The following is a 16,055-nucleotide window of genomic DNA, read 5'->3' as shown; positions in this document are numbered from 1 at the left end:
CTGCCTGAAGAGCACAGCAGTTTTCCAGGGACAACACATTCCTGGGGTTTTGTGAGATGGAAGAGTTCTGCAAAGATGGGGTTCCAGGCCTAAAGTGCAGGGTATGTCCGGACCTCCTCTGGGCACTCTTCTGTTCCTCCCCACCTGTCTGCAGCAGGAATTCCCGTGAAAGGACACACTAGTCCAGGTGTGGCCACACCAGTGCTCTCTAGAGAGGGATGAAAACTCCAGATGTCTGGGTGGCCACACTCATCCTACTACATCCCCCTATTCAGCTGCCCTTGTTCATGGTGAGCACTCACCACTGGCTCATATGGTGTCCCTCATAGTGCCCAGGTCATTCTCCTCAGGGTCACTGCTCATCCAGTCAGGTCCCAGCTGGCTCTGATTTATCGGGTTATTCTTCCCCCCGATGCAGGACCAGTCACTTCTCCTTGTAAAATTTAAGAGGTTTCTGTTGGCTGAATCCCAGAGTTTCTCAAGGTCCCCCTTAACTGAAGTTCCATTTGGTCCACTCTTAATGTTCGCATGCAGATGGCTCACCCTGGTTGTGGTGAGCCATCACCACAAGATAACAGCATGAGGAGTTGCAGGGCACTACAATAAAAAGAGTTCCTAGTTTTGTACTGACCATTGTAGGAATCAGCACAACCTTGGTACAAACACCGTACAAGCCTACAAAGCAAGCAAAGCCAGGGCAAGTGGGAGAAGAGCAGAGTTGGTCTGTTTGTAGAGGAATGTGTGAGGATGTTAAATAGAAGAACTTGGGAGTGGGAAAGAGGAAAAATGAAAACCAAAGGTTCAGCTCAGGATGTGATGAGGCCTGTTTGGGGTTACCTGCCTTGAGTCAATGACTTGAGAGGGACAAAATAGCCACAGCTGAGTGGACCAAACTTATGTCTGCTTCCTTCCATGGTCATGGGGAACCTGAGTGCTCTCCTTGTCATCACAAGGGAAGACCTGTGGTGGATCATTCGCTCATCCTGGAAGGGACCCTGGCAGGTCTCTAGGCCAAGCAAAACCATGGATAGCTGTAGAAAGGAAAATCAAGGGTTGGGCTGTATGTATGGTAGGCCACATTAAAGACATACACTGATACAGACACACAGACAGTATGTTTTCCTCCAGGAGCTTGTCTTAGACCCTCTGTCTATCTGGGAGATAGCCCCAGAACCCCCTCATTTCCCCAGTTCCCCCATGCACCGACAAACACACACATATGCAAATGGTTCTTCTCCACCACAGACTCTCAGAATCATTGAGGCTGGAAGGCAGCCAGCTTCCACCTTCTCCGTGCTTCCTCTTCAAGCTTGATATTAGTCAGGAGCTCCTTTCTCATCCATTGCTGTGTCCTGCCATCTTAGTGTGACTTCCTGATGTCAGGGTGGACAATTCTAGATTCTGACAATGTGAGCCTTGACCATGAAACAGTTCTCTGCACCCCTTTCTTCCACACGGCTGTATCCCACAGGATTATTCCAGGCAGGTCCTGCAGCAGGCCAAACTCTGCTCTCCTGAAGTCCTGCTCTTTACCTTGTTCTCTTCTTTCAGGGCCTGCAAACATGAGGCATCTTCCAGTTGTCTGAGGAAGACCTCATCTACTTCCTCTTCCAGATCAAGAGGTCTACAGCAGACATCCACCCACCACAACGTTGCCCATGTCGTTCTGCCCTCTCATGCTGCCCCTCTGACTGTCCATCCTCAGGCAGAGCTGCATGCATTCCTGCTGCCCTCTCACAGAAAAAGCAATTTCCCCTTCCAGATCCGGACATATGGTCTTATCAGTACCAGCCCCCCAAGGCCCTACAGTTTCTCCAGGAGATGGTTTGGGACACATTTTCTCTCCAGAGCCAACTTGCAGACTTTCTAGGCCCTCCAGTATCCAGTCCAGACTTAAGGTCACAAAACCTTCTGGCTCCCAGGCCTCGTCTACTTGCTGGCTGCTGTGCTTTGATGTTTGCTAGTAGTTACACCCACTGACATATACACCAACATGACATGATCACCCACCGGTCTCTCCAGTTGCTGGCCCCCCAGAGAATCATAGAATATCTCGAGTTGGAAGGGACTCATAAGGATCACCAAGTCCAAGTCCCTGCTCCTCACAGCACTATCTAAAACAAAACCATATGAGTAAAAGCATTGTCCAGATGCTCCTTGAACTCTGACAGGCTTGGTGCTGTGATCACTTCCCTGGGGAGCCTGTTCAAGTGACCAGCCACCCTCTCCATGAGGAACCTTTTCCTCATGTCCAGTCTGAACTTCCCCTGATGCAGCTTCGTTCCATTCCCACATGTCTTACTGCTGATCACCAGAGAGAGGAGATCAGCACCTCCCCTTCCGCTGCCCCCCCTGAGGAAGTTGTAGACTGTGATGAGGCCACCCCTCAGCCTGTGACTTGTGGTTCCCACTTCAATGGCTACCAAAAGAGAGAGCCCCCTCACCCCAGAAAGCTGTTTGAAATGGAGTTTATTAAGAAAATAGGACAGGCTGGGGTGATCAGTTGCAGGACAGAGCAAGACGTGTACTGAACAGCCACTTGTTTAAACGTGACCACCTTCTTTTTTCCATGTTTCTCTCTGTTTTCCCTGACTTGTTCCACCCCAAAACACCTTGAACGCTCCCTTTTCCTGCTTTTGTTCTTTTCCTAGACATCCCATACCAAGTCTTGAACAATCCAAAAATGTGTTTTCTGGCATCCCATCAGGAGTCTCAGACCCTGTGACACATGCACTCGACTCCTTAACCAAACTAGCGGTAGTTTGGTACAGGCTCCAAAGGAGGTAAAGGTTTGGTACAGGCTCCAAAGGAGGTAAAGGCCTAAACCATAACCAGGCCAAGAACTTCTCTAGTTCCAATCTGTTCGCTGAAAACCCACAAAGGAACAGAGTGACAGAGTGAGTATCGATACATTTGAGGTTGGAAGACCCACCATGTGATTAACACGTGAATAGCAGGCAGCTTTTCCAAGACTCCTTTATCAAGGAACAAAGCAAGCTGTGGGTACAAGCAGTCTCATCCATACCTTTCCCGTCGCATGTAATTTGACTATGAGCCAACCACTTTATTCCATAAATATGACAGCCTAAGTGAGCCGCCTTTGAACTCTCCCAGCTAAGCAGCTGGCTGCATGGCAGTGAGCTCCCCTTGAGCTGGGACGCCTCTTAAGGTTGCTCCTCAAGGCAGAGAAACCTCTTGCCAACCGCACATCTTTGGTAAATGACCAATATTGTGCATCACCTGGTATTATAGTGTACTAAGATTTTGTCTCAGTAAATTTGATTCTGTCTTGGTAGTTTTGAATCACTGTTACATCCTTTGTGCAGTACAATAAGAGAGTGAACCTTGCAATCAAGCTTTGTTAAGTTGCATTTTTACAACATTGCATTTCAATAAAACCACTTTTGGTGATACCTTCGACAATGGTTCTTTAAGTGGCCTAAATCCCCCATTTGCAACAAATTGGTACAGTTGGCAGGATCCTAAATCAGGATCCATGACAGATCCCCTAGGCAGAAACACCCATCCTCAGCTGGCAAGGTCATCCTAGGGGGCTCTCCCATTGACCCACCCGGTGAATCTCTCATGCAGATATGTTGGATCTTCCTTTGAATGAATCTTTATCCTTTGAGATTTTCAGTTGTTTCTCTGAAAACAGGGTGATTCGCGTCCTTGAAATGGCAATTCTTTCTCTTTTATGGAAGCGTGGGGGATGAGGACAGATCAAAATGCCTACGTGGGGTATGTAGGTACTTGCAGCTCTGCAGAAAAGAACCTGGGGATATAAGAATCATAGAATAATGGAATCATAGAATGGTTTGGGTTGGGAGGGATCTTTAAAGATCATCTACCCCAACGCCCCTGCCATGATACGGGACATCTTCCACTGGATTCAGTTGTTCAAAGCCCCGTCCAACCTGACCTTGAACACTTCCAATGATGAGGCATCCACAACTTCTCTGGGTGTATTGGGTTTCTGTGGCAAGGTTTTGGTAGCAGGGGCATTACAGGGATGGCTTCTGTGAGAAGTTGCTAGAAGCTTCCCCTATGTCCAACAGAGCCGATACCAGCCAGCTCTAAGACTCACCCGCCGCCAGCCAAGGCCAAGCCAGTCAGTGATAGTGGTAATGTCTCTGTGATAACATATTTAAGAAGGAAAAAAGTTGCGGGGCAAACAGAAATGGCAGCCGGAGAGAGGAGTGAGAACGTGTAAGAGAAACAACCCTGCAGACACCAAGGTCAGTGAAGAAGGAGGGGGAGGAGGTGCTCCAGGTGCTGGAGCAGAGATTTCCCTGCAGCCTGTGGTGAAGACCATGGTGAGGCAGGCTGTCCCCCTGCAGACCATGGAGGTCCACGGTGGAGCAGATATCCACCTGCAGCCCGTGGAGGACCCCACACCGGAGCAGGTGGGTTCCTGAAGGAGGCTGTGACCCCGTGGGAAGCCCGTGCTGGAGCAGGCTCCTGGCAGGACCTGCGGATCTGTGGAGAGAGGAGCCCACGCTGGAGCAGGTTCTCTGGCAGGACTTGTGACCCCGTGGGGGACCCACGCTGGAGCAGTGTGCTCCTGAAGGACTGCACGCCATGGAAGGGACCCATGCTGGAGCAGTTCATGAAGAGCTGGAGCAGTTTGTGAAGAACTGCAGCCCGTAGGAAGGCCCCACGTTGAAGAAATTTGTGGAGGACTGTCTCCCGTGGGAGGGACCCCGTGCTGGAGCAGCGGAAGAGTGTGATGAGTTCTGCCCCTGAAGATGATGAAGTGGCAGAGATGACGTCTGATGAACTGATCATAAACTCCATTCCCCGTCCCCCTGTGTTGCTGGGGGAGGGTAGGTAGAGAATCCAGGAGTGAAGCTGTGGCCGGGAAGAAGGGAGGGGTGGAGGGAAGGTGTCCTGGTTTCAGCTGGGATAGAGTTAACTGTCTTCCTAGTAGCTGGTACAGTGCTATGTTTTGAGTTCAGAGCGAAGAATGTTGATAACACTGATGTTTTCAGTTGTTGCTCAGTAGTGTTTAGACTCAAGTCAAGGATTTTTCAGCTTCTCATGCCCAGCCAGCGAGAAAGCTGGAGGGGCACAAGGAGTTGGCACAGGACACAGCCAGGGCACCTGACCCAAACTGGCCAACGGTGTATTCCATACCATGTGACGTCCCATCTAGTATAGGAACGGGGAAGTGGGGGTGGGGAATCGCCGCTCGGGGGACTGGCTGGGTGTCGGTCGGCGGGTGGTGAGCAATTGCCCTGTGCATCATTTGTACATTCCAATCCTTTCATTATTACTGTTGTCATTTTATGAGTGTTATCATTATCATTATTAGTTTCTTCTTTTCTGTTCTATTAAACTGTTCTTATCTCAACCCACGGGTTTTGCTTCTTTTCCTGATTTTCTCCCCCATCCCATTGGGTGGGTGGGAGTGAGTGAGCGGCTGTGTGGTGTTTAGTTGCTGGCTGCGGTTAAACCACGACAGAAGGTGTTTTGAGATTTGGTTCTATTTATTTCTCATTTCCCTGCTCTCATTGATGGACAATAAATTGACTTAATTTTCCCCAAGCTGAGTCTGTTTTGCCCGTGACAGTAATTGGTTGAGTGATCTCTCCCTGTCCTTATCTTGACCCACGAGCCCTTTGTTGTATTTTCTCTCCCCTGCCCAGCTGGGGGAGGGGGACTGATAGAACAGCTTTGGTGGGCACCTGGCATCCAGCCAGGGTTAACCCACTGCACTGGGCAACCTGTTCTGGTGTCTCACCACCCTCATCATAAAACATTTCTTCCTTATTGTCGTGGTTTGACCCCAGCTAGCAACTAAGCACCACGCAGCCGCTCACTCACTTCCCCCCCACCCCGTGGAAGGGGGGGAGAAAATCGGGAAAAGAAGTAAAACTCATGGGTTGAGATAAGAACGGTTTAATAGAACAGAAAAGAAGAAACTAATAATGATAATGACAACAGTAATAAAATGACAACAGCAATAATAAAAGGATTGGAATGTACAAATGATGCGCAGTGCAATTGCTCACCACCTGCTGATCGACACCCAGCTAGTCCCCAAGCAGCAATCCCCCGCCCCCACTCCCTCCAGTTCATACACTAGATGTAGCGTCACATGGTATGTAGTACCCTGTTGGCCAGTTTGGGTCAGCTGCCCCGGCTCTGTCCTGTGCCAACTTCTTGTGCTGTTCCAGCTGGGCATGAGAAGCTGAAAAATCCTTGACTTTAGACTAATCACTACTTAGCAACAACTGAAAACATCATCATTATCAACATTCTTCTCATGCTGAACTCAAAACATAGCACTGTACCAGCTGCTAGGAAGACAATTAACTCTATCCCAGCTGAAACCAGGACACTTATGTAAAATCTAAATCTGCCCTCTTTCAGTTTAAAACTGTTGCCCCTTGCCCCATCAGTATAGGCCTTGGTAATAAGGTCTCTCTCCATTTTTCTTATAAAGCCCCTTTTGAAGTAGTGAAAGGCTGCCTAATCGCAAACTGATAAGAACTCTTCAGGCTTTCCATCTTAGCCTCTCGGGATGACTGTTTTTCTCCATTCACCATTCATGGCTCCTAAAAACACGAGTTCAGGAAGCTTCTCTTGGGGAGGACAGGACATCCCTGAGGCACCTCTGTGCTCCTTGAGGCCTAAATGCTTGAGCAAGGCTCTGGGAAAAGGTCATTTAGTGTCCACATTTATATTGCAGATGACTGCTCTGCAATGGGCCGGGAATGAGACAGAACTGCTACTAGGAGTGCCATGGGAGGGGAGATGTGGTGTACTGAGTCTTCCTGGGATGAAGTTAACTTTCTTCAGAGCATGGTGCTGTGTTTTGGATTTGTGACCAAAACAGTGTTGATAACACAATGATGTTTTAGCTATTGCTGAACAGTGTCAAGGCTTTCTCAGTTTCTCACGCTGCCCCGCCAGTGAGTAGGCTAGGAATGGGCAAGAAGGTGGGAAGGAAAAAAACTGGGACAGCTGATCCCAACTGACCAAAGGGATATTCCATAACATACGACATCGTGCTCAGCAACAGAAGCTGGGGGAAAGAAGGAGGAAGAGGGAACTTTCATGGTTATGGTGTTTGACTTCCCAAGTCCCCATTAAATGTGATGCAGCCTTGTTTTCCTGGAGATGGCTAAACATCTGCCTATCTATGGGAAGAAGTGAGTGAATTCCTTATTTACTTTGCTTGCATATGCGGCTTTTCTTCACTTATTATATCGTCTTTAACTCAACACATGAGTATGTCTCAATTTTGCCCTTCATATTCTCTCCCCAATCCTGCTGCAGCAGGGAGGCCTGAGTGAGCAAGGTGGTGTTTACCTTCCTATCAGAGTCAACCACAACCAATTGGCTACTCTCAAGAAGTAAATTGATTAAGAGAAGAAAGGGATATAAAATAAGAGAGAAGAACTGAATTTTGAAGTGGAAGAACTCTAAGCTGTGAAAAAATAGATTATTAATGTAGGCTCTCCTGCTGTACAGGCTAAGCTCAAGAAGGTCAGAAACAGAGAGGAGCCCTGAAGGCATAGTAACCAAAAAGAAAATGAGAAAATACAAAGCCACAGTGTCTTCAAGCACCAAAACTGCTGCAAAATTCAGCAGGTGGTCAAAGTCTCAAATTAGGAAGAAGAAATTAACTAAAATAAACAGTTCAGACTGATGAATGTAACTTTTAGTGCTCTTAAGAGAAATGATCATCTATCCCAGATAACTTCTGGAGAAGTGCTCCAATGATAGAATAACCCTACCTGAAGAGCAACAGGTAGACCTACTGAGACCATTTTCATTTTCATACATCTGCTGTGTAGTGAGTGGGGGGACAGAAAGGATCTAGGAGGGTTACCAAGAAGGTAAAAGATTTCAAACAGAAAGGAAACGGATGAAGGGTGATCAGCACTGAAGTGGTTAAAGGTTGAGGGAACTATCAGTAAAGCATGTGAATATGAAGATTTGAGAGTGGATAATGAACAGTAAAACACTATGTCTTGGCCATGATAGAAGTAACACAGAAGAAAGGTGGCATGGGTACATATTAAGGAATACTTGTAAGTCTAAGATGTTGTTGTGACGGTCTGACAAATTATAGTCAATGTCTCAAACATTCATTAAAGAACTTTGGTGGAGAAGACGGCCTCTGTAAAAGCGCTGGAGTTGTGTGAACAGGACAATGTGGCCGGAGGAGAGGGCCCCATGGAGGGTGGAACCGCGCTTCTCCAAAGCCGCAATTCCTTGTCTCAAGTGACCATGAGAAGAAGCACAGCATATGCACTTGGATGAGGGGGCCCCACAGAAGATGGGACTGTGCTTCTATCTTAAGTGGTCATGCCATCATGGCAACTCCCCAATGAACCCCCAAGCTCACTGACCGATTCCAGAGAACTCTGGGAACATGAACTGCGCATGTTGAGACCACAGACTATAAAAGAAGGGAGGACAAGTTCTTAGTGCGTGCCCTCCAGAACTGGATCTCTATGCTCGCTGGACCAACGCTGGACCCAGGACTGGTGAAACCCTTTTCTTCTCTCTGTCTTTCTTTCCTTCTTTCTATCTTTCTTTCTATCTTTCTTTCTCTCTGTCTTTCTTCTCTCTTTTCCACAGTCCCTATGCCTCATCCTTTTAAACATAAACTGTTGACCAAGTCTGAGACTAGGAGTGGATCTATCTGCCCCTGTGCTCCTCTTTGAGAAGGAGTCCAGAAAGCAAGGGGGTCCATTCTGAACCCCCTCATGACTCAATGGGAGGGCTCTCCTTCTGACACAGTTTCATGTTCCTTTCTCTGCTTCTTTTTCTACACCTCCCTTCTCTTTTCAAACAGCGGCGTAATGACATGATGCAAGTTTCGTATTGATAAGTTCACTTGTACTTGGGCAAGGTTAGCTAGGCTGAATAAGTGTTGATTGTTGTTTCAACTCCCCTGGTGTCATTTCACCTTAATTCTGACATCCACAAGGATTCAGTTATTGCTAAGTAATGTTTAGTCTAAAGTCAAGGATTTTTCAGCTTCTGATGTCCAGCCAACAAGAAGGCTGGAGGGGCACAAGAAGTTGGGAGGTGTCATGGTTTAACCCCAGTCAGCAACTAAGCACCACGCAGCTGCTCACTCCCTCCCTCCCCACCCAGTTGCATGGGAGAGAACATCAGGAAAAGAAGTAAAACTCGTGGGTTGAGATAAGAACAGTTTAATAGAACAGAAAAGAAGAAACGTTCCCACTCCCCCCAGTTTATATGCTAGATGTGACATCACATGGTATGGAATACCCCATTGGCCGCTTTGGATCAGCTGCCCTGGCTGTGTCCGCACCCAGCTTCTTGTGTCACTCCAGCTTTCTTGCTGGCTGGGCTTGAAAGGCTGAAAAATCCTTGACTTTAGACTAAACACTACTGAGCAACAACTGAAAACATCAGTGTTATCAACATTCTTCTCATACCTAACTCAAAAACATAGCACCGTACCAGCTACTAGGAAGACAATTACCTCTATCCCAGCTGAAACCAGGATAGTATCCACTCCTTATTCTATACCATTGACGTCATGCTCAGTTCCCATACCTTTAGTTACATCCCGGTCAATCATCATCACCTTTTCCGTCCCTTTGAGATATATGAACAATGATATATATATCTCTCTGTATATCTGTATACACACACACAGATATTCCTTTAGTTTATGGGTGTCTTCATAAAATGTTCGTTGAGTTCATTTAGTTCCCGACTCTGGGCTCCATCTGTCATACCAGTCTTTCTGGGCAGAAGGAATGGTGCAAAGTCCTCTCAGTCGGCAGAGCAGAATTGGGCTTCAGTGCGGTGTGATGAGCAGGTGACATTTGATGCAGCAGGAGGATGGTGGGCACCATTGGGTTGTTGCATGCTGGAGTCAGTTCTGGTTCCATCACTACTGCGCTTCGCTCAGTTTTATCACAGTTCATTCTTGCTTGATGTAAGTGATTCTTACTGTAGTACTATGGATATAGCATAGAACAATTATAGCAATGATAATGTACAGCAGCAGGGTTATATAGCAACTAATATCATACAGTTTCATTCTGGCTATTCTCACCTAAAATCAAATCCCCTTGAGGCACACATCGGACTTCCCCATCTTTTCACATCACCCACCAAGTGCACCCAGGCCCTTGAGCAAAAGCAATCCCATGATTGGGTTTACCATTGCCTGAGGCAGGAGTAACCCAGACTGTCTTCCCTAACATATTTTATTCTCCCTGGTTGCAGTATAGAGCATATTTTTAACATCTTGTCCTGCCTGGACTGGTCCAAGGGCTACTGCATGAACAATCTGCCTTTTAATTTGCTCAAAGGCTTGTTGTTGCTCAGGGCCCCATTTAAAATCTTTCTTCTTCTGGGTCACGTGATAGAGATGGCTTAGAATCAGACTGTAATTTGGAATATGCATTCTCCAAAAATCCACAACACTTAAGAAGGCCTGTGTTTCCTCTTTATTAGACGGCGGAGACATAGTTGCTATTTTGTTGATCACGTCCATTGGGATGTGTCAATGTCCATCTTGCCATTTTGTTCCTAAAAACTGGATCTGTGCAGGTCCCTTGACCTTACTTTCTTTTATGGCAAAACCGGCTTTCAGAAGGATTTGGATTATTTTCTTCCCATTCTCAAAGACTTCTTCTGCCATGTTACCCCATACGATGATGTCATCGATGTATTGCAGGTGTTCTGGAGCTTCACCTTTTTCCAGTGCAGTCTGGATTAGCCCATGGCAAATGGTGAGTCTGTGTTTCCACCCCTGGGGCAACCTATTCCAAGTGTACTGGACACCCCTCCAAGTAAAGGCAAATTGTGGACGACACTCTGCTGCCAGAGGGATTGAGAAAAATGCATTAGCAATGTCAATTGCGGCATACCACTTGGCTGCCTTTGACTCTAGTTCGTATTGAAGTTCTAGCATATCTGGAACAGCAGCACTCAGCGGTGGCGTAACTTCATTCAGGCCGTGATAGTCAACTGTTAGTCTCCACTCCCCATTAGACTTTCGCACTGGCCATATGGGACTATTAAAGGGTGAGCGACTTTTGCTGATCACTCCTTGGCTCTCCAGTTGGCGAATCAACTTGTGGATGGGAATCAGAGTCTCGGTTGGTGCGATATTGCCACCGGTGCACCGTCGTGGTAGCAATTGGCACTTGTTGGTCTTCAACCCTCAGCAACCCCACAGCTGAAGGGTCTTGAGAGAGACCAGGCAGGGTAGACAGCTGTTCCGTGCCCTCCGTCTCCAAGGCAGCTATACCAAAAGCCCATCGATACCCCTTTGGGTCCTTACAATACCCTTTCCTGAGATAGTCTGTGCCAAGGATGCACAGAGCCTCTGGACCAGTCACAATGGGGTGTTTCTGCCATTCATTCCCAGTTAGGCTTACTTCCGCCTCTAATACACTTAACTCTTGGGATCCCCCTGTCACACCAGAAATAGAAATGGGTTCTGCCCCTTCATAACTTGATGGCATTAAAGTACACTGTGCGCTGGTGTCTACTAGAGCCTTATAGTCCTGTGGGTCTAACGTGCCAGGCCATCGAATCCACACAGTCCAATAGACCCGGTTATCCCTTTCCTCCACCTGGCTGGAGGCAGGGCCCCTCTAATTCCGGTCAGAGTATCCAGTACCCACTTCTCGTAAAATTGGCTCAGAAGTCCCTTCAAGAGGATCAGAAATAAGATCAGCCCTTCTACTCTGTTTGGAAACCGGAGCGGCATTTTTCCTGGCAGAATCCCCTTTTGTGGTGTTTTTTCCTCGCAGCTCACGTACCCGTGCATTTAGGACCGAGGTAGGTTTTCCATCCCATTTCCTCATGTCCTCTCCATGATCACATAAGTAAAACCACAGGGCACCTCGCGGTGTGTACCTTCTATATTCTCTCTCTTGGGCAGAGGAGCGCTCACTCCTAATAGCTGAGACATTGGTCCTTACAGGTGGGCAACAGGACATCTCCTCTTTGAATTGCTGGAAATCCTCGGACAGCTTCTCCACAGCCGAAATGCAGGCTTGTAGGGAGGAGGAGAGATTTTCTTCGTATTGACGGAGTTGGCGAGCCACTTCATCCACTGTCGGTGCCTCTTCGTCTTTTCCAGGTCATTATTGCCAGTGAGTTGGCATAGGACAATGGTGCGCTCCGTACAAACTTCCGCCACATGGGTCGTGTGCATTGGACTTCGTCTGGATCTTTGGGTAATTGTGGGTTGTCCGGATCATGATGAATTGCCTCTAGCACAGCTAATTCCCTCAGATATTGGATACCTTTTTCCATGGTTGTCCACTTGCTTGATTGACATATAACATCTTCCTTAAAGGGGTACCTTTCCTTCACACTTGACAGGAGTCGCCTCCAGAGGCTGATGGCTTGTGTCCCTCTTCCAATTGCCTTGTCAATGCCACCTTCCCTGGCAAGCGATCCCAGCTGCTTGGCTTCCCTACCTTCTAATTCCAAGCTATTAGCCCCATTGTCCCAGCATCGGAGGAGCCAGGTGATAATATGCTCACCTATACGGCGGCCAAAATCTTTTCGCATATCCCGCAGCTCACTCAAGGATAGGGACCGGGTTATTACCTCTGGTTCTGCCTCTTCCTCCTGTTCCCGTGATGACCCTGGTTCGCCTTCATCCTTCGCTAAGCGAACTGATTTTTTTGTATATTTCTTTTTCTGTACGGGGGCAACTGATACTGGTGCAGGTTGGTCCACTGGTTCAGTTGCAGTACCGCTCGCCGGGTCTTGGATAACCGCAGTGTCTGTTGCCAAGGTTTGGGTAGCTGCTGTGCTCGTTGCTGGGGCTGGAGGGACCTCAGTGCCCGTTGCCGAGGTTTGGGTAGCTGCCGTGCTCATTGCCGAGGCTGGAGGGGCTGCAGTGCCCGTTGCTGAGGTTTGGATAGCCACAGTGCTCATCGTTTTGTTGTTAGGTCCAGAGACCTTCTCTTCCCCTTGAGGGTACTGAGTGGTGTCGAACAGGGCTCGATAGGCATGGGCCAGGCCCCAGCACGTTGCAGTAATTTGTATCTCTCTGGAGCTGCCGGGGTGACAGCATACCTTTTCCAAATATTTTACTAGTTCTTCTGGATTCTGCACTTGTTCAGGGGTGAATTTCCAAAACACTGGAGGTGCCCACTTTTCTAGGTACTTGCCCATACTACCCCACACACCCTGCCACTCATAATTATCCAGCCTTGGGGCAGATCTCTGGGTGATTTTCTTAAATAGTTGTTTAACCTTAAATGAGAGCTGAACCACATTCAGAAGCATGCTAATTCCTAGCAGTAGGGCTAGGACCGTGCTGGTCCCAACATCCCAAGAGTATTCAAATTTTTCAAAATTCTCAAACACCATTGTAACTGGACTGAAGGAGAAAGGAGAGGGGAAGAAAGGTATCCCACCCATAGACTGGTTTTCCAAGGAGGAAAGGTAAATGGTATAATTATTAATAGTTTCCCACAGATGGCTTCCACAGTATAAAGGTGACAATGCTGGGTGCAAGTACCGGATTAATCCCACAGCCGACGACTTTATCATACCATAAACCAGTGTTATACAATACATCAAAGCGAAAACCTTAATCCACCTCCCACGGATGATAAGCAGCAGAAGAGGGACTACATACAGCAAGCGAGGTGATACATAACAGAACTTTAAAAACCAGAGCAACAACTCTAAGAACACATAAATCAACATAATGACCAGCAACTATTAGACCGATATAATGAATGCTTATAACAAATTTGTTTTAACAAGCTCTGGTCAGGTTTGTCGTTATCTCAACCCTTCGTGCCCCACGTTGGGCGCCAAAAAGGACTGTCGTGGTTTAACCCCAGCCAGCAACTAAACACCACGCAGCCGCTCACTCACTCCCCCCCACCCAGTGGGATGGGGGAGAAAATCGGGAGAAGAAGCAAAACCCGTGGGTTGAGATAAGAACGGTTTAATAGAACAGAAAAGAAGAAACTAATAATGATAATGATAACACTAATAAAATGACAACAGCAATAATGAAAGGATTGGAATGTACAAATGATACGCAGTGCAATTGCTCACCACCCGCCGACCGACACCCAGCCAGTCCCCCGAGCGGCGAATCCCTGCCCCCCACTTCCCCGTTTCTGTACTGGATGGGACGTCACATGGTATGGAATACACCGTTGGCCAGTTTGGGTCAGGTGCCCTGGCTGTGTCCTGTGCCAACTTCTTGTGCCCCTCCAGCTTTCTCACTGGCTGGGCATGAGAAGCTGAAAAATCCTTGACATTAGTCTAAACACTACTGAGCAACAACTGAAAACATCAGTGTTATCAACATTCTTCGCTCTGAACTCAAAACATAGCACTGTACCAGCTACTAGGAAGACAGTTAACTCTATCCCAGCTGAAACCAGGACAACATGCATGAAATGGTACCAACTGGGCTATTTTCGATTGGGCTGGTATGGTAACAGGAGGAGTCAGTGTATAGACCATAATCTTTATCACACCACAATAATCTGCATCAATAAGTCCCGGCACTATAAAAATGCCTTTCTGAGAAACAGAAGAATGACCTAATAGCAATGCACTTAACCCATGTCCCAGTGGTCCTTTTTGATCAGAATTTATGAGTTGTACTTCAGAGGTTATCAGTGTAGTGTCTACTGCTGTTGCCAAGTCCACCCCTGAGCTTCCGCTGGTTGCGGCTGCGCAGTGGTCCAGACACCCTGTACTTGTGTCGTCGCGTGTGGGTGAGTCGCGTTCTGTAACTTGTTTCCCGATCTCCTGCACTCTTGGGTGTTATGATTATTTCGCTGACAGTTTACACACCATTTTTCTGTGAGTCACTCGGGTTGGAATCACTTGAGCCAACAGCTGTTTGGCTCCTGCAATCCTTTTTAAAATGTCCCATTTTTCCACAACGAAAACATTTTTTATCTTTTCGTCCTCCTTTGCCTTTTGATAATAGTGGTTTTACAGCTGCTCCTACCGCAGCAGCCATCACTGTTGCTTTTTCTGATTCTAACATCCGCTCTGCAGCTTCCAACAGCTGAGCGGTGGTAGAACCTTTTGGCAGTATACTAAGAGCTTTTTTGGTTTTCTCATTTGCATTATCAAAAGCGAGCATATCCAAAAACTTGACTTTCATGTCAGGATCCAAATCAGGGTGTGCCACGATAGCAGCATGCAATTGATCTATAATGGCTGAAAATGTTTCCGTGGGACCTTGCTTCACCGCGGTAAAGGGATGTTTAATTTTTTCATCCTGTACACTATTCAATGCTTTAAAAGCTAAGTCTTGACTGAGTTGTAAAACTTCTGTGGCAAATTGTGCCTGCCATCCTGAACTGGCATAAGGACCTGCCCCCAATAACATTTGAGCTTGCACTCCAAACAAAGGATCCCCGTTCTGTCGTGGGATAGCGGCTGCATTTTCACAGGCTGCTTGCCAGCTTTGATAAAATTGGATCTGTTGGGATGGAAGCAGTAACATTTGCACAATCATTTTAACATCGTATGGTGTCAATAAATGTGCAGAAAATACATGTTGAATAACAGATTGACTGTATGGTGATTTTAACCCATATTGAGTGACTGCTGCCTTAGCTTCTTTTAAAACTTTCCAGTCTAACGCTTCTCAAACAGGACCCCCATGTGCCCCTGCCACAACTGGGAATGCAGATGGAATAATTTCCCCTTCAATTAAAGCATCTCTGATTACCCCCTTCCATCTTTTTGCCGGATCTCCCACCCCACCTCCTGCTAATAAGGTCATCGGAGGTGGCAGTGGCAAAGGAGCCATGGCACCGATCTTACCCGATATGTCCTGTGAAACACAAGGATTCGTCCGAGGTGGCGGCAACAAACTGTCGCTGAGAGGTGGTGGAGGCGCAGGAAAAGTTGAAGACGCCGGCTCGGGCCTCACTGACGGCTCCAGTTGGGCTTTGAGAGTCTCTAGTCTGTGTAACAGTTCCTTTAACTGCGGATTCCCCGAACCTATCGCCCGTTCCTCCCTTCCCTCGAGCGGGGATGGAGGAGTGGATGGCGGCAGTGGTGGATACAGGGATGAGGCAACTGGTTTAGGT

At 47.5% G+C, this 16,055-nt stretch overlaps 1 protein-coding gene across 1 annotated transcript in view; it reads right to left on the bottom strand.

Moving 5' to 3' along the window:
- Positions 1 to 309: 309 nt before the first annotated feature.
- The window catches only part of LOC128138562 (olfactory receptor 14J1-like), a 36,408-nt gene continuing 20,662 nt past the window's right edge, over positions 310 to 16,055 (bottom strand). The window contains exons 3-6 of the mRNA XM_052779764.1: positions 15,787 to 15,929; positions 1,534 to 1,624; positions 838 to 1,031; positions 310 to 544 (exon numbers count right to left, since the gene is read on the bottom strand). Coding sequence (XP_052635724.1) covers positions 310 to 544; positions 838 to 1,031; positions 1,534 to 1,624; positions 15,787 to 15,929 — 663 coding nt within the window. The remainder of the gene's footprint in view (positions 545 to 837; positions 1,032 to 1,533; positions 1,625 to 15,786; positions 15,930 to 16,055) is intronic.

Source organism: Harpia harpyja, unplaced genomic scaffold, assembly GCF_026419915.1.
Source record: "Harpia harpyja isolate bHarHar1 unplaced genomic scaffold, bHarHar1 primary haplotype scaffold_55, whole genome shotgun sequence".
Taxonomy (NCBI): Eukaryota; Metazoa; Chordata; class Aves; order Accipitriformes; family Accipitridae; genus Harpia; species Harpia harpyja.
The sequence above is the reverse complement of the archived record's forward strand: the minus strand, read 5'-3'. Positions and strand labels throughout refer to the sequence as shown.